The 22,522-nt window shown below is 50.8% G+C and overlaps 1 protein-coding gene across 2 annotated transcripts in view; it reads right to left on the reverse strand.

Annotated features, from left to right (window-relative positions):
• The window catches only part of LOC144147216 (focadhesin), a 263,925-nt gene that overhangs the window by 176,995 nt on the left and 64,408 nt on the right, over positions 1-22,522 (reverse strand). For both annotated transcript variants that reach the window (XM_077679299.1, XM_077679298.1), the window contains exon 5: positions 50-142. In XM_077679299.1, coding sequence (XP_077535425.1) covers positions 50-142 — 93 coding nt within the window. The remainder of the gene's footprint in view (positions 1-49; positions 143-22,522) is intronic.

The raw sequence follows: 22,522 nt of genomic DNA on the forward strand, positions 1-22,522 counted from the left end.
ACGACCAAGCAGTCCTTCATTCCATGGCGTAAAGGGAAAGTGGGTGTACCCTGAACAGTCCAGGAGGGCTTCTTGAACAGCCTGCAGGACAACATCCCAGCAGTCAGGCCGCTCCTTCAATACCAGAACCAGGGGGTGGTTCCTGAGAAAGAAGAGAAAAAAAAAAAGCGAAGGACACAATGTCACGTAGGCAAGGACGATGCAGGGTTCCTGAAAGAATGAAGATTACTGGAGTGAACTTGTGTTCCTCAATGAGGTTAAAGGGGCCTGGCAATGGGTTTTTGGGGGGTAGATCGGATTGCCACGCAACGGCCACTTCTTGGACTAATCTGTGACGTAGTAGCTCTACCTTGATTAAGGGCAAAACCCGTTTTTCTGGTTCCCACCTTTTAAGCCCACCCTTCAAACGGGCGTAACTTCTGCTACAGACAAGCTAGAATGATGATGTTAGTCTTATCGCACTCCTTGATTTGCGCAAAATTCACCGGTACACAATTCGGCTGCATCACTACAGAAGTTTTCTTACAAGAGCTGTCAAAAAGTCAGATATAAAAATCAGAAGAAGTTTAAATGCAGTCATTTTACACAAAAACAAATATTACATCTACAATTAGAATGAAAAACTACATACGTCCCTCAATTTTCATCATAACTGCATAAATAAACTTTTTTGGTTTAAGACCAGTGTGTTTCCTTAATTAAAGCAATTTTTTACGAGTGTAAAAACACCAGAAAGCAACAAAAAACATCTTTCGTGTGTCAGCATTTACACAGTGGCAGAGATTTGTGTTATACTAGAATGTAAAGCAATAACACACCAAGCTAAACGTTCACCTGTTCTTGGCGGAAGAATACGAGAGTGCAGGAGCAACGAACCGCAAGAGGTCAGCACTCCATTTTTGACACCAAAGCTTAATCGGTTTCATTTTTGTTTTCTTGGCTGCTGCGCCCGAAGTGGTTCTTCGCCCCCTCTTCTGTGATTCTCTTTAGACTGTAGCCTCGACATTGTTTCAGTTATGTGAAAAAGCGATAACCCATGACTTCGTGTAGCGCCAACAAAAACGACAAGGACAAAGGGGGCGACGGGCACAAGCGCTAACTTCCAACTGAGTTTATTGAAAAAATGCATAAATTTAAAAACACTTATCAAAACAAACACCCGATACGGAGATTGGCTATCTGAGTGGGGGGTGGGTGCCACCTTAGTTAATGCCTCGTGCTGCCTTTTGCTCGACGTCACAGTGTTTGTGCAAATTATTTTTGAGTGAAAATTTTGTCATGAGCTGTTTTTTCTGTTCTTTCCTATCTTTGCTTCTTTTGATAAGCGTTTTTAAATTCACGCATTTTTTCAATAAACTCAGTTGGGAGTTAGCGCTTGTGCCCGTCGCCCCCTTTGTCCTTGTCGTTTTTGTTGGCGCTACACGAAGTCATGGATTACCGCTACCAACTAGCCCAAACCCAAACTCTGAAAAAGAGAATGCACAGCCCCTTGTTGTGGCAATGACAGTTCCTGGCAAGGTGTTCCATTTCATCACTTCCCATCAAGTATGATCGTAGGAAAATGTGATTGAAAGTGCTCAGCCTTCTGAGAGAACCGTGTTGCTTAGTGTCCTCTATGCACTTTACCACTTACTGTGTTACCAAAAACAGGAGTTCCTGTTTACCACTGAAAACGAAAGGACGTGTTTTAGCACTCTGTTTGTGGTTTCTGCATTCCGGCGTGCCAGCCGGATGCCGTAACGCAAGTAGCGGCATCCGATGAATTAGTCTTAAAAGCAAGTAGCGCAAAACGTTGTTGCACATAACTGATAGCACACTTACACTTGAAATAGCCTGAATCTTGGAAATTTTAGGTTAGACTCTCACAATACAACAATTTTCTTTTAAAATAGCCGTAGACATCTCCCGTACAGCTTTAAAAAAGAAAACGTGATGTTGATACTGCCATCTAGAAGGAACCATTGACACGAAATATTGTTAAGCAGAATTCACGCCTCCACAAAATATTTTGGCATAAAATGAGCAAAATATGGTGCAATAAATCCGCAGTAACTTACATTATTATTCCTAGCATGAATTTGAAGGTGTAACAGAGCATTGCAAGTTCATAAACGCATCTGAACCATTTTAGAAAGGCAAGGCTTAGCACGAGTAGGGGCGAGGATTTAGCTCGCCCATCAGAAAAAAAAATCACCATTTGTCGTACTTCTAAGAATTAATTATTAAGAATAACATAGCAACAACATTGACTAAAATTACTTTTATTGGCTGTGCAAAGCACAAAGTGCCAAGCACAGTGCACTTGCTGTAATCAAGACGCGACGGTACACTTCGCCGTTGCAGGTAGGGTCACCAACCGTCCCGAATTTTCATACAGTGTTCCGAGTCCTGCGCCGCCCCTGTTGAGACAGCTACCGCATTTACTCGCGTAATGAACCCACTCGCGTAATGAACCCTCCCCCCTTTTATTCTTGAGAATTTACTTTTTGTCACTTTGAATAGAAAATGCAGCGGGAATGTTTTTATCTCAACATGGTTGCTGATGCCGTAGACCAGTGGTTCTCAACCATTACTGCCCCGGGGACCCCTCTGGGGCTTGCGAAAGTGACGGGGGACCCCACGATGGAGCATATGTTGATCGGTGTCGTAATGTCAAACAATTTGTACTTGCAGCTTACGTCGCCCACACACTTATCCGATTCCCGCCTTTTCTGCTTGACGTTAATGACGATGCGCGTCATAATGCTAAACAATTTGCTCTTGAATCTAAAAGTCTGCCTTTTCTGTGTCTGTTTCTTTTCTTCTCATAGCTGGCGTGCTGTGCAAAAAGCAGATGTTAAAATATGTGCTATGTGGAGAAACTAAGCGTACACGTAATGTGGCGAAGCCACCTTTTTCCATTGCAAGAAAGTGCTACTTAGCAAAATCGAGAAAAATATGGCGGGTGGGGGGGGGTAGCTTTGAGCGAGGCTTGACGGACCCCTCAAATGTTCTCGCGGACCCCCTGGAGTCCGCGGACCCCCATTTGAGAACCACTGCCGTAGACGATTGCAGCAACTTGATATCACGCTACAGTACACGCAGAAACGTTAAAAACGCAGTCCAACAGAAAAATCTTAACAATAGCTGGAGACATGAGCGCGAATGCCGTGGCTCACAATTTAAAAATTGTGCGCTTGCGGAGCGCCACCTGCTGAACACAAAACAAACCTGAAGCCATAATGTTGCAGCGTGTGAACAAAGCACAAAACGTACTCCGCACTCTTTCACTGCCCTTTGGTGTTCTGGCTGGTTCCAGCGGCGTGTGAACAAAGCACTAAATGCACTCTGCATTCCTCTGCTGTTGCTCTTCCGTGAATTGGCCATTACGCTCTATGGTTTTGTTGTTTAGCTGCGTTCAGACTTTTTTTTGTGCTCCTGGAGCGCACCGTACGATGGGCCAGTACATTAGCTACACAGTCGTTTTAAACTGAAAGTGGTGGAGCATGTGTTGATGCACATAGAAACCACCACTGTTGACCCACTGCGTGTACACCACGGGCGAAAACGATAGGCTTTTGGGCGGTGAGCAGGGATCGCCTTGTGTTTTGTGGGCCTAAAGAAGGGAAGTTTCCCAGTGTGGGAAAAGAAGTGTTGGAGTGCTTTGACGGCATGGAAGACGGTGGCTGTGGGCAGACAACGAATGTGAAGCTGCAAGCGACTTCAGTTAGGCGGACAGCTCCATAGCGAGTAGGGGGCCACTAGCAAGTTGTGAATAAAAAATAAGTGCAATTGCATAATTACCTACGTGCTTTCACAAGAACAGTAAGGCTCTAACAACGCTTCTCTTAACAACTTTCCTTGTATGGAATTTAAAATTCTAAAAATCTGTTGCAATTTTTTGCATAATGAACCCTCCCCCGAATTCATGCCGAATTTTATAGAAAAAAGTGGGTTCATTACGCGAGTAAATGTGGTATATTGTGACGTGGCAATCAAGGCACTGCTCGTAATAAACTGTGTTGACAGGCAAATACGAGCTGGTAGCTAAAGCAGCAACAGTGTTCCAGGTACAGCGCGCACGTCCGCAAGACTCTCAGCGTCGTCGTCGTCTCTCTCTCAAGGCTGTGTACCAGCTTGGCAGTGGCGCATATCCCTGGAGGAGAGGTTGGCCATAACGCAACACCTGGATTGCCAATGTGCAAGAGCCCGTGACATAACCCCCTGCGGTGAGAGCACCTACCCGGTGAAAACGACGGAACAAGGTTAGAGGCAGCTTGGATCGCGGGAATGGTACAGCTTCAGACGGGAGACGTGCACAAGTTGCGACGTTGAATGGGATGACGACGAAGGCGTGAGGGGTCCAATTTCGTAGGTCACGGGAGTTACCATACGTAGGATGCGGTAAGGGCCCGTGAAACAACAGAGCAGTTTTTCAGAGAGGCCGACGTGGCGCGATGGGGTCCACAGGAGGACTAAAGTGCCAGGGGCGAAGTACACATCGCGATGGTGCTGGTCATAGCGCCCTTTCTGGGCTGCTTGTGCTGTCGATATCCTGGCGCGGGCAACCTGTCGGGCCAAGTCAGCGTGCGCTATCGCGTCTCGTGCATATTCGCTTCTCATCGTCCCCGAGTTAGGCAATACGGTGTCCAATGGCAAGGCAGGGTCGCGCCCAAAAAGAAGAAAGAAAGGAGAGTAGCCAGCAGTGTCGAGGCGAGAAGAATAGTAAGCAAAAGTAACGTAGGGTAGTGGTACGTCCCAGTCACGGTGGTCGGCGGACACGTACATGGCCAGCATATCCGTGAGCGTCTTGTTGAAGCGTTCAGTAAGTCCGTTTGTCTGGGGGTGATAGGCGGTGGTTAGGTTGTGCTTGGTACGGCAGGAACGAAGGAGGTCATCAATAACTTGAGACAAGTAGCGCCCACGGTCCGTAAGCAGTTGACGAGGAGCGCCGTGGTGCAAGATTACATCATGCAGGAGGAAGTCGGCTACGTCTGTGGCACAGCTGGTGGGGAGGGCACGTGTGATAGCGTAACGCGTTGCATAATCGGTGGCGACAGCAATCCACTTGTTTCCCGACCGGGACAAGGGGAAAAGGCCAAGCAGGTCCAATCCTACACGAAAGAATGGTTCTGCGGGGACAGCGATTGGTTGAAGGGTGCCCGCTGGAAGCGAACGAGGCGTTTTTCGGCGTTGGCAGAGGTCACAAGCCGTAACGTATCGCCTCACGGACCGGTAAAGGCCCGGCCAGTAAAAGCGCCGATGCACGCGGTCGTAAGTCCGAGCCACGCCAAGGTGACCAGCTGTAGGCGCGTCGTGAAGCTCGCGGAGGACGTCAGAGCGGAGATGCTGAGGCAGAGCAAGCAGCTCGTCAGGCCCGTCCTCGCGAAAGTTTCGGCGGAACAAGACGCCATCACGAAGCATAAATGCACGCCTAGAAGGGTCGGCCGGCTCGGAGCTGAGACGTTCGATGATCTTGCTAAGAGTCGGATCACGGCACTGATGGTCAGCAATGTTGAGCAAGTCCGACAGAGCGAATACGCCGGGGTCGTCGTCATTGTCTCGAGGATCAGGGGGGTCAACAGGGTGACGAGACAGGCAGTCCGCGTCCCTGTGCATGCGACCAGACTTGTAGACGACCGAGTAGTCATATTCCTGTAGCCGTAATGCCCAACGACCAAGTCGTCCGGTGGGGTCCTTTAGAGTGGAAAGCCAGCATAATGCATGGTGATCCGTAACTACGGCGAATGATTTACCGTACAAGTACGGACGGAACTTGCTTACAGCCCATACAAGTGCGAGGCATTCACGCTCAGTGATAGAATAGTTGCGTTCGGCCGGGCTCAAAAGGCGACTGGCATACGCTATCACTCTGGTGCGACCAGCCTGTTGCTGGACCAATACAGCTCCTATGCCATGCCCACTCGCATCAGTACGAACTTCTGTCGGAGCCGTAGCATCGAAATGGGCCAAAATCAGACAACGGGTCAGACGGTCAATGAGAGTGGAAAAAGCCGTGGCTTGCGCGGAGCCCCACGAGAACGAAGTATCGGTCTTTAGAAGATCCGTGAGCGGGCGGGCTATGTCAGCGAAGTGCTCGATGAAGCGGCGGAAGTAAGAACATAGGCCAACAAAGCTGCGAACGTCCTTCGCAGATCGAGGGACAGGAAACTCTTTGACGGCGCGCGCCTTGTCAGGGTCAGGTCGCACACCATCAGCGTCTACTACATGTCCCAGGATCTTAAGTTGTTGGCCACCGAAATGGCATTTGGACGCGTTGAGCTGGAGGCCGGCTCGGCGGAAGACCGCAAGGATGTCCGAAAGACGTTGGAGGTGTGTCTCGAATGTTGGGGCAAACACGATGACGTCATCCAAGTAGCAGATGCACGTCGACCACTTGAAACCACGCAACAGCGAGTCGATCATCCTTTCGAATGTCGCAGGCGCATTACATAGACCGAAGGGCATGACCTTAAATTGGTACAAGCCGTCCGGCGTCACGAAAGTGGTCTTTTCGCGGTCCATGGCGTCAACAGCAATCTGCCAATACCCAGATCGTAGGTCGATAGACGAGAAATATGACGGACCGTGAAGGCAATCGAGGGCATCATCTATACGAGGGAGCGGGTAAACGTCCTTCTTAGTGATTTTATTCAAATGCCGGTAGTCAACGCAGAAGCGCCACGAACCATCTTTCTTTTGCACCAAGACGACTGGTGATGCCCACGGACTCGAAGAAGGTTCAATGACGTCCTTGTTCAGCATTTTCTCTACCTCGTTTTGGATGATTGCTCGTTCCGTATGAGACACCCGATATGGTCGCCGGTGTATCGGGCCCGCATTGCCGGTGTTGATGCGATGCGTTACCTCCGAAGTCTGGCCTAACGGGCGGTCGTCCAAGTCAAAGATGTCCCGGTAGGATGCCAGTAGCTCGTGCAGTTGGCGAGATTGTGAGGCGGAAAGGTCTGACGACATCATCTTTGTTAAGTCATCGGAGGTCGGCGGATGACCTTTCGGACCGTCGGGCGCATTTGATGAGACATCAGTGGACACAGAAGCGAGCTGGCATCCATCGAGGGGACAAACAGTGGCCAGTGACATTCCCTGTGGAAGCACTTGGCAGGAAGGACCAATATTTAAGAACGGCAAGCTTATTTGATTTTGTGTGACCGTGACGACTGTATGAGGAAGCGCCACGTCGTGTCGTAGGAGAACAGCAGTCAGTGGGGAAACAATGTACTCGCCGTCCGGGACAGGTGGGCATGGGGACAAAGGGACGTACGTTATGGCTTTTGGAGCTAATCGGAGGTGTTCGGCAGAGCATAGACGGTGATGGGGTTCAGTGTCGGTAACAGGACCGATCGGCAGATCCAGACGAAGGATACCGGAAGCACAGTCTATAAGGGCGGCGTGGTCAGTAAGAAAATCAAGACCAAGAATAATGTCATGAGGGCATGCGTCCAGGACGGTGAATAGGACGGGAATTTTGTGTCCTGCGATGCCAACTCTAGCTGTGCAGAGACCTGCTACGGTGGGCGTCCGACCGTCGGCGACTCGTACAACGTTGGAAGGAGCAGGCGTCATAACTTTGTGCAGGCGGTGGCGAAGGTGCGAGCTCATGACCGAAATGTTTGCACCTGTGTCGATTAGGGCGTCCACACGAATACCTTCAATATCAATTTCCAAAAGATTGTGTTTCGTCGTATTAGTGAAGAGAGGATTTTCGGAGCAGGTCGGAAATGCAGCATCACCTCCGGGAGCTGCATGAGCTAGTTTCCCGGAGAGGTAGCGGCGTAAGAAGGAGACGGGGAAGGGCGGCGGGGTTGGGGCGAACGAGACTGGCGACGTTGTGGGGACGGGGAGCGGCCAAAACGGGTGCCTTGTGGACTGCCGGAAACGTCACGCTGCTGGTAACCAGGCATGAATTGGTGGGTCCTGTCGCTGGAGTAGCTTGTACCAGGAAACCTTGGCGGCGGCGACGACCAGCGGTAACGGCAGTAGTGAGACACGTGCCCAATGCGAGAACAAGTAAAGCAGATTGGCCGGTTGTCAGCGGTGCGCCATTCTGTAGGGCTGCGGCGGCGGTAACGGGGTGGGGCGTCGTAGCGGCTGGGCATTCCGCTCCGTGGAAAGGGAGTGGAGGAGCCAGCGGGTGTGTGCGAGCACGTCAGAGCACACACAGGATGAATGCCCAGGTTGGCAACTTCTTCACGCACGACTGCCTGGATGAGTGCTACAGTCGGGGCATTTCGGGCATGGTCGTATTGAGGCGCGATAGCCGGAGCCATGGCCTCTATTTCGCGGCGCACTATCGTCGTCAGAGGGTCGGTATGAGTAGCCAGGTCATCGGTCGGCGGTGGGCGGGGTGGCGTTGCCACATCCGCACACGACGATGTTGCCGCGGTGTGAGGGAGGCGGGTGAACGATTGCGCTACGCGACGACACTTTGCTTCTTCAAACCGGCGGCATTCCTTCACGACGCACTCAACGGTGGTGCAGTCTTTGCAAATCAGCAAATTAAAAGCATCGTCCGCAATGCCCTTAAGGATGTGCCCAACCTTGTCGGATTCAGACATGCTGGGGTCTACTTTTGAGCAGAGCGCCAAAACGTCCAGAATATAAGCCACGTACGACTCGGTAGATGACTGGACGCGAGAAGAGAGGTCTTTCTTTGCGGCAAGCTGGCGCGCCACGGAGTTACCGAACAAATTGAGCAGTTCCTGCTTGCATTGATCCCAACTGGTCAGCCTGGCTTCGTTGGTTTGGAACCACACCAGAGCGGGTTTTTTCAGATTTAAGGGTAGATTGGCCAACATGAAAGTGTCATCCCACCGGTTGTGGGTGCTGACGTGCTCGTACATGCTGAGCCATTGATCAATGTTCTCATTGGCAGCGCCAGAGAAAAAGCCGGGGTCGCGAGGTGGGGAGACAATGACTATCGGGTTGGTGGATGCCGGCTCACGGGTTGGTGGCATCGTCCCGCGATGGATGATACGTCCTCGCCGAAGCTCCGTGTTGTGCCAAGACTGGCCGGACAGAGGTAGGGAACTTGCACCTCCACCACAAGATGTGACGTGGCAATGAAGGCACTGCTCGTAATAAACTGTGTTGACAGGCAAATACGAGCTGGTAGCTAAAGCAGCAACAGTGTTCCAGGTACAGCGCGCACGTCCGCAAGACTCTCAGCGTCGTCGTCGTCTCTCTCTCAAGGCTGTGTACCAGCTTGGCAGTGGCGCATATCCCTGGAGGAGAGGTTGGCCATAACGCAACACCTGGATTGCCAATGTGCAAGAGCCCGTGACAATATGTCCCGGATTTGTTCCGGACCGTCCAGTTACACATTTTTATGTGATCCAACATACGCCCAACAACGCGTGTCATGCTAAAGAACATGAAGTCCGCACGAAATGTACGCACACACGAAGCAATGTGGCGGTGGCTAGCAGTGGCTGCGAGGGCCTTTAGCCACTTTAGCTTGAAGCCATTGCAAGATAGAAATCAGGGCAATACTCATGGTCAGCAGGACAATTACGACGGGAGTGTCAGAATCAGATAAAGTTCCGAAGATGAAAACGAATGAAGGCGCAGCAGCTCTGCGACTCCTAGAACCGCAAGAAAGGCTATAAGGCAATGCACCTTCAACGACAAATGGTTGGCGGACACAGTGTTTAAAGAGTGGCTAGTCAAAGGAGACACCGCTGGAATGGCCCAATGAGAGGTATGTCCATCCAAGGATGAGCTCGCAACACACCCATGCATGGAAGTACTGCGAGCAGCATGTATCCAGCTGAAGTACCACTTCACGAGGCCGCAACAATAAAGAAGCAATAGATTTGTCAAGAAGATACCGCAATAAAAAAATGATTCTGTTATTGCTGGCTGCCTACGTACCCCCCCCCCCCCCCCCCCTTTTGTCCCGACTTCCTTCAGTGAGGAGTCAGTAACCCTAGGCGCAGGGTGCTATGTGGCAACGGTAAAGCCCGTGCTGGTAAGTTACAGTTACCGGTAACTCTCGCACATGCACAGTCAACTCTTGCAATCATAGTATACAGTAGCAAAAGTGCAGTAACGGTGTTTAGCGATTACCTCCTGCTCAAGTTCCATAAGAACCGGGGAGCTAGCTCATCGTTTCTGCAATGGGAGTGAATGCACGCCAAGATGCAAAGCGTCCTCGTCCCATGCTCGATCCACTTGCTGAAGTAACCATGGTAATGACGACACTGCAAACAAATGTGGGCTTGAGCGTTGCCATCGAAAATTGCGAACATAGAGGCAGGCAACCATGCTTGCTGGCCTTCTCCACACGTTGCAGAAACCCTTGGGTGTGGAAATTGAGGTTGTAAGTGTGGCAGCATGGCACCAAGCAGCATTGTAAGCTGTTCTCCGTAGACCAGCTTGAATGGAGTGATCTCCACAGTTTCCTGGGCAGCTGTATTGTATGCGAACATGACATAAAAAGAATTTAATCCAATGTCTTCCGTTGAATGTTGACTACATAGGCAGTTTATCTGCGATTGTCTTGTTCAGGCATTTGGTTAGTCCATTTCTTCGGGGATGGCACACCGTCGTGGTCCCTAGTCTTCTGGTGATCCATGTCCGGTAATCCATGGTCCATGCGCAACATTTGCAAGCGGCCGCGTTAGCCCTGGTGCATCACCACTCAGTGCAATACACAACATGGAAAGCATCGCGGAAGGGGAGGATATCGACCCCGAGGAGCTACAGCAGCCCGGGTGGACTACAATTCGCCACCGGCAAAACGCCTTGCGCGACCAAGCACATGTGTCGACTGCAGCCACGAACACTTCGGGCACCGCACGAGCACCCAAGCAAGACAAAAAGCGTTCCCCGCGTCGCCTGCCGCCGGCTTCGTCTCTCCCACCTTCTGGTATGAAAATCGTCCTGCACCCCCAAGGAGGACTCACGCTCGTGTGTATAACGCAAGCCACCTTAGCAGACGCATTCCTGGCCCAAGTGAAAGTGCCACTGAACCGTGCGGATCAAATTCAAGTACATCACGTGGCTGCTCATTAGCACACCTTCAGAAGAATGTGCCACCCAATACGTCGGAATTAAATGTCTCGTGTTTTATGGCCAGTGATTTGAAATAGTCGTTCATGTGTCCGCACCACCTAATAGCTCCATGGGAATCATCATCAATATTCCAGAAGACGACACCCCGAAACAAGTGCTGGACAGTATTTTCAATTACAACCTGGACTTACCAATTCTTGACGCTGAACATTTCCACAGTTCCAACATGGTGCAAACTTTGTTCGACAGTCCCCAAGTCTTCTTTTGGGTGCGATACAAGGCAACAATGTTCTGGTGCAAGCCCCCTCGCCGCAAGCTTGTGCGGCGTGCTGGCAAACCACGGACCGACAAGATGTACGCCTGAATGTCAGATCCCACCCACGCTGCTCCCACTGCAGCATGGCAAATCCCTCTGATGACCACCCGTGCACCCCTAATGCATAGTGTGCGAGGGCCCTCACCCTACGGGCTCCGCGGGCTGGCCAAGACTCTTTAAACCCCGCAAGCCACCCCCCTTGTATGCTCAGGTGGTCTCTGACCAAGGACACCTGCTCCAGGGTCCCACCAACCGGCTTGCCGAATTCCCTGGACGCAATCACAGAACCCAGATTGCCCACCCCGAGCACCAGGCTCGGAGCTCCGAAGACCGAGAGAAGCTTTCCGAAGTCAACGAGCACAAGGCAAGGAAGCACCCACCCGAAACCAGCATGGGACGGGTGCCAAAAGCACCTACAAAACCACCCTCCAACAAGGTGGAAGACCACCATGGCCACAGGTGAGCCGCCCCAGCATCTCTACTCCCCTGGTCAGAAACCCCACTTCCATGCCACTCCACCCCCACCTCTCATCACCCAACCCCATCCACCCCATCCAACCCACCCCTTCCCTTCCACCTGACATAGCACACGAATTACAAGCCATGCACCTCGAAATGGCCACGCTGCGAGCTGAGAAAGCCGCTCTCAAAATGGAGATCAGTCTGTTACGAGCTCCAAAGCGAGAGGAGGGGCTCCTCTCCAATGGAAAGCCCCCAACCCACCCGATTAGGAAGGACCTCCCTCATCTGGGTCCCCCTTGAAGGAGCGCCTCGACCGTCTAGAAAGGGTGCTAGCGGAGCACAAGCTTGAATACACCCAAGTGGTACAAGCCATCCTCAGTGGCTAGGCTGAAATGCAGGCTTGACTTGAAAATATGCACCAGGAGATGTCAAGTGTCACAGACCTGTTTTCCAGACAAATCCCCAAAGTGCACCAATGTATGACATCACCGATAAAGGCCTCTAAAATGGAAGTCTTGCTCTGGCAGTGGAAATGTCGGGACTGTGCTCGGAAACGGGCGGAACTACAGCTACTACTAGAACAAGCAGAGAATCTCCCAGACATTAATTGCATTACAGGAACCTGGAAAGCGGGCCAAATGTCTAGGATATCAGCCCTTACAAACACAACATGACATTGCAGTGCTAGTACAGCGAAACCTATCTGCCCAACACACACACTTTGATAGCTGTTGCTTCCCTTATATGTCTTTATAATGGTCTACCCGAAACATATGATAGAACAGGTCATTCATATACTAAACATTTACAGTAGCCCCAAGCAACACACACATAATTTTCCATCTCTGGAGACTAACGCTCCACACACGGGTTTATTCTAGGGATAGCAAAAAGGGCAGGCAACTCTGGGATCTAGGTCAATGTCAGCAGCTGACGCTTGAAACTCTACCGGGCCTAACAATTACGGAGGGAACGAGTGTACAGCGGCACACCACCCTGAACCTCACCCTAACCTACAGAGTGGGCCATACAGAATGGAGTAGGCTTGACTACGCCCTCGGCAGTGATCATTACATAATACAGAAACACACGACCCTCCAATACCCCACACCAACACAGCGTATGCAGACTGTCATCACAGACCGGCACGCTTTCTGGGAGGCACGACGAGCTGAGGACTGCCCTCCTCCCCGACGCTTGACCTAGCTCAATGAACTGATCAGCTCCTGGGGGATGTAAGGAATCATCAACAAGAATTAGATCCGGAAATACCAACGCCACACGTCGACTCTAAATTGCAGCATATGTGGGAAGTTCGATGATGCACTCAAAAGCACAAGTGCCTGAGGAAACGGATAGCCACCCTAACCAAGGAAATAGAATGTTACTCTAGCAAACTAATCAGATCAGGATGGGAATAACTATGCGATCGGCAACAGGGCGCTATGAGCATGAAGAGTACTTGGTCCCATTTTCCCATTTGACCCACCTCCTAGGTCCAAGCCGCTCTAAAACGGAGCAGGCCAAACAATTTACCCAGCTCACCAGCTACCTCGCGACCGATCCGAACTGGGAAAAGGAAGATACGTACCAGATGGAGAACACGAAAAGCACCCGGACTACTCCGGGCCACCTCCTTGGACGAGGAAATCACATAAGCAGAAGTCAGGGGAGCACTGCAGGATGTACGAACGTCTTCGCCCCAGGGCAAGCCGAGTAACAAATCAAATGCTCAAAAATCATGACGACAGCTCGATCGCCTACCTCAATAAGCTCTTTAACTATTTTGCTGTCACTAACGTACCGGTACATTTCCGCATTTCCCCTCCACAATGTCAGTGATGTACAGGTACGTTCTCCAGTGTGCATTCAAAAATTCGCGCCATAGCGCAAAGCAGGTGCACCTGGACTTTTCGCGCCATCTGTCGAATCTTTCTAGTAGCTTGTATTTTCACTCGCTAGCCGCTAGCTCTCTACAATGGTATATTGAAAAGTTTGGCGCGATCGTGCCCACCCTCTGCTGCTTGGTTGCTCCGCGCGCTGTACTTTGCCAGGATGAGTGACCATGCGGCACGCATGCGATTACGGGTGCAAAAGTTGTTGTGCCATCCGCAACAGGCTTCAAGGTTTTTTTTTATTCTGTTCCCACATCTGTTACGGCGCACCAGGTTAGCCCAGCGCCGTTGCCTCTCCAATAGGTTGAAACATGACTCAATCGCAACTTTCGCTCACTCATTTCTGTGTGTTGTGCGGGCTGCTGAAAGTGCTTCCTCCATGCACGCGGTTACTTTCGGATGGCTGACTGCGCGGGGCCTTTGACTGCGGACAGGAGCGATGGCTCTTAGAATTTGGTCCGAATACCAGCTGAGCTCGGATTCGCATTCAGAGAGTTTCTCATCCGAGGAAGGGGTGCGCATTCCACAGCATCAGATTCTGATGTTGAAACAGTGGGGTCGTCATCCCAGAAATGCGCACGGCAAGCTGAAAATATCTGGAAGAAAGGCAATTTCCCCCTCACGCTCTTTCCTTTCGACGCGTTACGTTCCCGATGCTATCATAGTCAAATAAATCACTATGTTCCCTCATATTTCGGAAACCAAGCCGACATTGGGGGTGCGTCACGACCACAAACACGTGACAGTGAAAGGGTTAATAATAGCATTAGATGGAGGGCACTCTTCCTCGAGAATTCCATCATGCTGAGGTGAGGTTCCCATTGTGACTACGACAACGACGACAACCTCGTGGGAATACACCCACACAGTACTCATGCAGGGATTGCCCTCAGTGTGGTTGCGCTAAAGAAAAAAAAATCAGCAAGCCACATGAGCGACTGACGTGGGCCAATGGGAAGTGGCCACAAGCGAAGAGCTGGGGAGATCAGGCTGGAACAGTGGAGAACGCCGGGAGGAGTGGACAGTGCAGGATCGAGAAGCGCGACGTCCAGGGGGAAAGACTCAAAGCTCGCCGGGTCTTTGGGGACCCAAGCTCGAGAGGGGTCAACTTGGAGCCTTGGCATCCTGGAGCCCAGGCGCGACTCCTGAATTGTGGAGGGACACAACGTTGCCGCGCTCCGCCCTGGGACGACCCGCCGCCTGCTGCCCGTCGGCGACCGGCAGTGCACGGTTGCATCCTGCCCGGTGCTACAGTGCGCCATATCGCGAGTGGCTGCCAAGAAGACTGTTGTGTACGAGGACGACGGGGCGTCTTCCTCGTCGATGCTCCGGCGTATGCGACACCGTCGTCATAGCCCCGCAACGCCACACCCCGCATCGCCACCAGCACCCACGACGTCCTGCGGACAACGCTCTATAGACCTTATGCAAAAGTGCCGCCATCTACCGGCAGAAAAACGAAACGAGCCCGCGACGCCATGTTGGGGGATGGCGTTCGTGGGATTGCTTGGTACGGAGCATGTGAGGGGCTTTCTCGGCTTGGCAATCCTTTTATATTCAGATTTAAGCGCAGCAAAATGAGCGACGAGTGATCTGTGGACCTTTCTCTGTTGCCCACATTTGCGAGCGACTTCGTAAATACGCATTATGCATCGAAAAACCAGGGAGGCACCGGCAGGGAAGCTTTTGGAGGCTGTCGCGTTTCTTTTTTTTTGGGGGGGGGGGGGGGGGGGAGGGGGGGGTTGTGAGAACGCGAACATTGAAAGTACATCCGTGTTGGTTCGCATCCTGCGGGTTTCTCAGGAGGTCATTCCTGAAACGCTTCGAACCGATGCGGGCTGCCCCGAGGTTGAAATGGGGGAGGGGGGGCACTCCGCGATATAGCTATACGCTAAGGGTCCTCTGGGACGCAGAGGAACCCTACAAAAAAAATAAAATAAAATAAACTGCATACCATGCATTTAACAGCAGAGCTGTTGTAGCTAGCCGTAATGTGTAGCACGTAACCTGTGTGGCATGTAACGCGTTAAACATTGCCAATATATTACCAATAAATTGCCAATGAATAATTAATCTGGTGAGCACTGGTGAGTGCGTGCCTCGCGGCGACCGCCGAGCATCCCCAGCACATGCAAAGGCTTTAGCAAAAAAAAAGAAACTGCGAAAACCTTAGAGAGCGAGAAAATTCCGAGCGCTCGTGAGCGCGTGCCTCGCGGCGACAGCTGAGCGTCTCCTGCTCGCGCCCTGGACAACAAAACTGGGTGCACACTACCGCTTAGAAAATTCCGCTCAAAAAATTGGATCTTCGGAAAATAGGCTACGGTCGAACAGCAGGCGATGAGCGGTAAATGACCGATACACGTTTTACTACGTACGTTACTTGCGCTACTCATGGCGCTACGTGAAGGTTGCAACTCTCGCGGATCCCTTATTTCCTGAACGTTCGGCAAATGAAAGAATGCGTAGTACTTCCATAAAAGCCCGGCGAACGTCCAGAATAGAAAGAAAACACGGGCGCGCAAAGCACGAACGGCAGACTCAAACTCATCTCAATATAGTATCAGCTCAGCGATGTAGTGTGCCTTAACTACCATCAGGCAAGAGTGCTTGGCGGCAAATACAGGGCTAGAAAATAGCTAACTTTGGCACCCTTTTAGTCCTGCACATATTATTCGTTTCGTGACTATTCATGCGATCTACCGTAAAATTCCGAGCAAGCGCCCCCACCCGTGCAAGCGCCCCCCCACCACTTCAGTGCTAATTTCAAATTTCCGCGCTGTTCTGGGAAAGCGCCCCCCCCCCTCCCCCCGCGCAGTTATCACGCACCGCGTGCAGGCAACACTGGCTTGCCGGAGCCAGTCTAAGAATCCAATCCAATCCACTCCTGCTTCAACCGAACGCTACGCGCCATTTGTTACTTTGTTTTGGCGGTGGTAGGTCATGCATTCCTACACAGTTGCAAAGAAAATCAAGGTGATCCGATGGCACCGAGAGCACGGGAAAAACGTGCACCAGACCTCTCGACAATTTCGACAATCTTCTGCAGCAAAACTTCGGAAAAGCAAAACTTCGACGGAAGCTAAGCAACGGCGTCCCAGTGTTGTGGACGATGCGCTGTTCGAGTTCTTAGAGCGCGGAAGAAGCGCGGGAGGCGCCGCTAGCAACCGGCTGCTGTCTGAAGAGGCTGTGAAAATAGCAAACAGCATGCAGTTGAGTAACTTTGTAGCTTCCAGCCACTACATAAGCAGGTGGAAGCAGCGGTTCGGCGTTGCAATGCGGCGCCTTCCGGACTTCCGCGAACTCCCTGCGATGGCGAAACCACGCCAAAAGGCAACTTTAAGAAGCCGTCGCGGCAGCAGGTCCTTGATTTTGTTGCCGAGGCGTGGGCTGCTGTACCGGAGGAAACAGTGGCACGCTGCTTCAAGGGGTGCGGCATTGCAAACGCACTCGATGGCTCCGAGGACGGCGACCTGCACGGCGGGCTGGCAGATGTCGGAGCCGTGGTGCCAGAAGACCGGGGCGGACTGGAAGACGAGTGCGCCGAACTTTTTTTTGCTACAGACTCTGAGGAGTCTTTCGATGGTTTCGAAAGTGACGAACAGCAGTAAGATCAAGCCGTGGCACCCGAAGACGGGCAGCAGAGTGGTGCGAACTTTTTTTTTTTTTTTGCTGCTAAGTTTTGTAATGGTTTCCAAAGAATCTTTTGCGTAATAAAGTTCATCTTCCTAATGAAAGTTTAAAACCACGCGCACTGCGTTTTTTTGTCGCAAAAACAATTGTCGCCGCCATCTTGAATTTCGGTGCCGTTCCGGGATAGCGCCCCCCCTCCACTTTTCCGGTAATTCCGACTTGCTGAGGGGGGGCGCTTGCTCGGAATTTTACGGTAGCTATAATATTACTGCGCTAAGAAGTCGACACCCGCAAGCGACTTCACGCAGGGCTCGAATCACGCTTCTGTTGAGAAATAAAAAGATGTGTACGCTTTTTCCGTGGTCATCCTCAGATCATCTTTGTGCACAGCAAGTTACACGGCAGTACTTAAGCATCTTGGACAACGATAAATGCTGACGTGCGCGTCGCTAACCCCGGGCTATCATGTATACTGCGGTATCCGCAGATCCGGGAATCCCCCAACATGGCGGAAGCGCATGCGGTTCCCACGAGAGGGCGCCAGTTTTTGCATAAGGTCTATAGCCCTAAACATTTGATGGAGACTGTACTTTATATTTTCTCTAGAGTTTGAATTTCCTAGTTTTATATAACTTTCGTTTAACTTTGAGTTGTAATTGCGTGCCGTGTGTGTGTTGGATTAGGAATATATGTTTTTGTGCTGTCGTCAAGCGCCCTAGTCTAATTATTGGCACTGTGGCTGGTCCCAGTGACCACAACAGAATACCTGAAAGAACCTGCGAGGGAGATTACCCTCACCATACATGCTAACGTCACCCTAATCCCCAAGCCGGACAAGCAGCTCTAGATAGAAAATCCTAGACCGATATCACTCACCTCATATATAGGAAAAATATTTGAGTTAATCATTCTGGCTTGAATAAACAGATTAGCAGAAGAACAGGATTTGTTGTCACCCAATGTGTATGGCTTCAGGGCCAGGCTTGTGACAAATGATGACCACCTGAGGCTATATTATGATCTGCTTAAGGACCCCCCTTGCGTGATTCAGCGGCAGTCCTGGCCTTGGACCTAACAAAGGCATTCAATAAAGTATCTCACAAAGCCTTCCTGGCCGGGCTGGAGCGCATAGGACTAGGCGTACAGACATACGAATGTGCTCGCGCATTTCTATCGCACAGAAGAACCACGCTAAGGCTGGGTGACTTAGAATCACCAGAACTCCAGCTTCCATCACGTGGAGCACCACAGGAGTTGGTTCTATCACCCCTACTGTTCAATCTAGCAGTGTCACACATAGCCTCCTCTCTGGACCGACTGCCCGGCCTCCAGTACAGCATGTACGCAGATGACATAACCCTATTGGTCACTTGAGGAAGTGATGCGCACATAGAAGAAACCTTTCAAGCTGGCGCTAGAGCCGTCATACAAGGAGCCTAAGTGGCGGGCCTGCAGTGCTCTCCAACAAAGTCAGAACTTTTAGTTTTGCCTGCTAAAAGATGAGGACCTTCGCGAGAAGCTTTATCCATGTTTCAGTGGACGGAAACACTGTGTACCTCAGGTCACCAGCCTCAGAATTCCCGGACTCCGACTGCAGAGTAGTCGGCGCAACACAGAGGTGCTCAAATAGCTTTCGGCACATGTCACCCCAGTAATCAGCTGGCTCCCAAGGATCGTTGCTTGAGGGCCGGGCCTCAAAGAGCAAGACTGCCTGAGGGTCCATGTGTTCCTAATCAGCCAGATTACATACGCTCTTCCCTATCTTTCCCTCACTGACAATGAGATAAGAAAAGTAGATGGCCTCATCCGCAAAGCATTCCGAGCCGTTCAGCAGTAACCGCCACGCTTTCACTGCCAGACTGGGGGAAACAGGGGCATACAGTACGACAGCAGAACTGATAGAAGCCCACTGCACCAGCCTACTCAACCACTTGCCACACTCCTCAGCAGGCAGAATCCTCCTACAAAGACGGGATCAGCCCAGCTCAAGGGCATGCATGAGTGTGCAGCATTAGATATCCTCGTTATGCAACGATGCACCGATCATTCCGTACCTAACGGTGGATGCATCGAACCATGTCACTAACTCAAAAATTTCCTCCTTCCAGAGCTACCGTCTATATGGACGCTGCAGATATCAACATAAAGAGGCATTTGCTACCGCCGTTATTTACCCCTCATCATCTCCTCCTCTTGCTACCCTCACCCTTAGTAGCCGACGCCCGCATGTAACTGAAGAGGCAGCACTCGTGCTGGCATTGACACAAAGGCCCAACCCGGAAATAATATTCTTCGATTTGAAAACATCCCTCAAAGACTTCGCCAACAGTCTCATTTTCGCCCAGACGCACAAAATTCTGTCTAAATTCACTATCCCACGCGGTCGAACTCCAATGGTTCCCCGCTGACACGGGAATCGGAAGGATAGAGACGGCCCACACGGCAGCCCGGGCACTTATCACCCGGGCATACGATGTGGACTCTACCCTAAATGGAGCCAGATCAACCAACCAGCTGCCTGACCTTCAGAGAGATCACGCCGCACTACCACCTCTCCCGCTGCAAGCTTGCCCGTGCTCGCTCATTCCTCACTCTGGAGGATTAACGCCTCTGGCGTCAACTACAAACAAAATCTCTGCCCTGCATGCAGAGCTGTCCTGCATCATGTCCACCCGTCCCTCTAACCATCCTCGCTCTGCCCCCGCTGCGGTGAAAGGGCCACGGCCCAGCACCAAATGTGGGCTTGTGCAGAGGACCCATTCCCTCCAATTAATTCTCCTGACCAGTGGATGGAGGCGTTGGGCCGCTCGGACACCCGGCTCCAGAAGGAGCTTGTGACTCGAGCGGCTGAAGTCGTCGCAATCCTTAGGGTTGCGCCCACCGCGCACTAATCCACTATTAAAATAAAAGTTATTTCTCTCTCTCTTTCCCCTCAACCCCGAATTGCCCCAGGCAAATACTGCGTTCACATGGTGCTACTGTGCGGTACATCTGGAAGCACCTTAGTTCATTCCTCCAACACCTGAAAGGGTAGAATAAGTGGAATCAAAAGCAAGTGAGAGGAAACAAGGTCACAAGAGCAGGAGGGGAGCCAGGGCTGTCTAGAAGTGCAGCTCTGACACAGGTGTACGGCAGTGACAGCACCATGAATAGAGATCCCACTGGAAAGAAAACAAACGCAAGTGGCCTTGCAAAAAATAAATTTGAAGAACGTGGAAGCGTGTGGGCTGAAAGCCCGTGACAAGAGGGGAAAAGAGATGAAAACGACGACAGCTGCAATATAGTGACTAACTTTGAACAGAACAGACAATGATCAGAACAAAAAACGCAATGAACAGAACAAGAAATGTGTGGAGACAAACTTTGCGCATCAGAAAAACAAACTGCACCGAATAGTCCGTACACGGAAATGTCCGGATCCCGCATGAAAGGTGGAACCTCTGCGTTCACTAAGGCAATCTCCACACACAACTTGCTTTTGTAAGAGGGAAAAAGTGCTAGCTTTCTTTCATATTATTCTATTGGTGCACTGTCGGGGTAAACGGTGGGAAAGAGAAGGCCTCCTTAGGAATGAGGAGGTCTGCTGGGGCAAATTTTGAAATAAAATATTGATTTGCTTGGATTGGCCGGTTGGCTCATGATCACTGCTAAGTTGATTGTCGGCATTGCGCTTCTGTTTTCTTGACGGTCCTTTGGGTGTTTTTTACGTTCAAGCTGAAATGTAGCAGGGAAATATCGAAGTTGACATGATAGTTTTGTATCCCACCCAATTATGACATGTTCAGCGAGTTATCTCTGCAGTGTCTCTGATGCCATCGAAACAAAAATGTTTGTACGTTGACATTGCTAGTGTCTTGCGTGTGAATGAGAAAGCTGCTACAGCAGAATTTATTTTAAAAAAAGCGTGAAGAGAAATTAAAAAAGAAAAGAGAGGGACACACATTCCTAAGATGGCTGATTAATTCTCTTTGATGGCATTTTTTGTAAAAAAAAAATCCCTTTCTTGGAGCAACTTGAAACGAGAAATGAGATAAAAAGGTGTAACGCATGCACTGTCACTTGAGCATGCATAACAAAGTGCATTCGGCTGCAGGTATAGACAGTATTCACTGAACAGTTTAGCGAGTGATTTCTTTACTTGGCAACACTGAAAGCCACCATGACCGTGCCTGCTGTATCTGTGGATGCGCTTTGCGCCCGCTTCTCGCAGAAAAAAAAATCACCAGCGTGCATCGTCTGCCAAGTTTCAACCAAATGCTGGGTGGTGGCATCAACAGATATATTATTAATCACACTCACATTATGCGGTGGTGCTCTACTAGCCCTCGAGCACTTTGCACCCCCGGAGAATGAAACCGCAGCTGCGAACGAAACCGACATGGCACTTAAGAGACTGATGCTGCAGTTGCCTGCGACCATGGATGTCGCCCCAAGTGCCATCTAATGCGTTGTTGAGTACAAAAACCAAGGAATGGTTTTGAAGAAATGTTTCACACGTACGCCGATTTAGATACACTGGTAGCGTAACAGCTAGTGCATGCGAGGCCGTCTCTTGACCTGTGCCATGCTCGCACTGCCCAGCCGGCATAAGCACTGGCAAATCAAAAGCATACCTGCCAAGCTGGCGACTTAGAAATTCGTAAAGGCAAAGGCTGCTGCGCCCCGGGGACCCTTTCCCCCGGGGTGCTCCAGCCTCACCGGATCATGGATGCGTAGCCCAGAGAGTTTCATACAATTATGAAAATCTATGGCATAGCCCACCCCGAGAAGACGACAAAGGTGCAGCATCTGCTGATGATGATAACAAGAGTACCTATTGCCTTCTCTTGGTGGCGCAAGGTACTACAGTGTTGTTTTAATAGATGGTTCCATTTTTTTTCGAAAATCAGAATATTTCCCGTAAAATTTCACGCAAGAATCGTAAAATCGTAAGCCTGGTAGAAATCCGTACATTTTACGGAAAATTCGGAAGAGTTGGCAGGTATGCAAAAGCAACCTTTGAAGCAAATCGAAAGCAACCTTAATCGGCTTCCGCATGGCAAAATTTTCGGCAAGAATATTTCTGTTGTCCTTGAACAGGTGACAAACCTTGTGTGGCAATCAGCTTTCACTTGCATATGTGTGCGACTCAGTCCATCACAACGCTGCCACGCAGTTGCACGCATACGTAGGCTACGAAGTTTATACCGTTCTACCTAGTCGTGCG

This window comes from Haemaphysalis longicornis, unplaced genomic scaffold (assembly GCF_048455015.1).
Source record: "Haemaphysalis longicornis isolate Haplotype H1 unplaced genomic scaffold, Haemaphysalis longicornis Haplotype H1 scaffold_7, whole genome shotgun sequence".
In the NCBI taxonomy this organism is placed as follows: Eukaryota; Metazoa; Arthropoda; class Arachnida; order Ixodida; family Ixodidae; genus Haemaphysalis; species Haemaphysalis longicornis.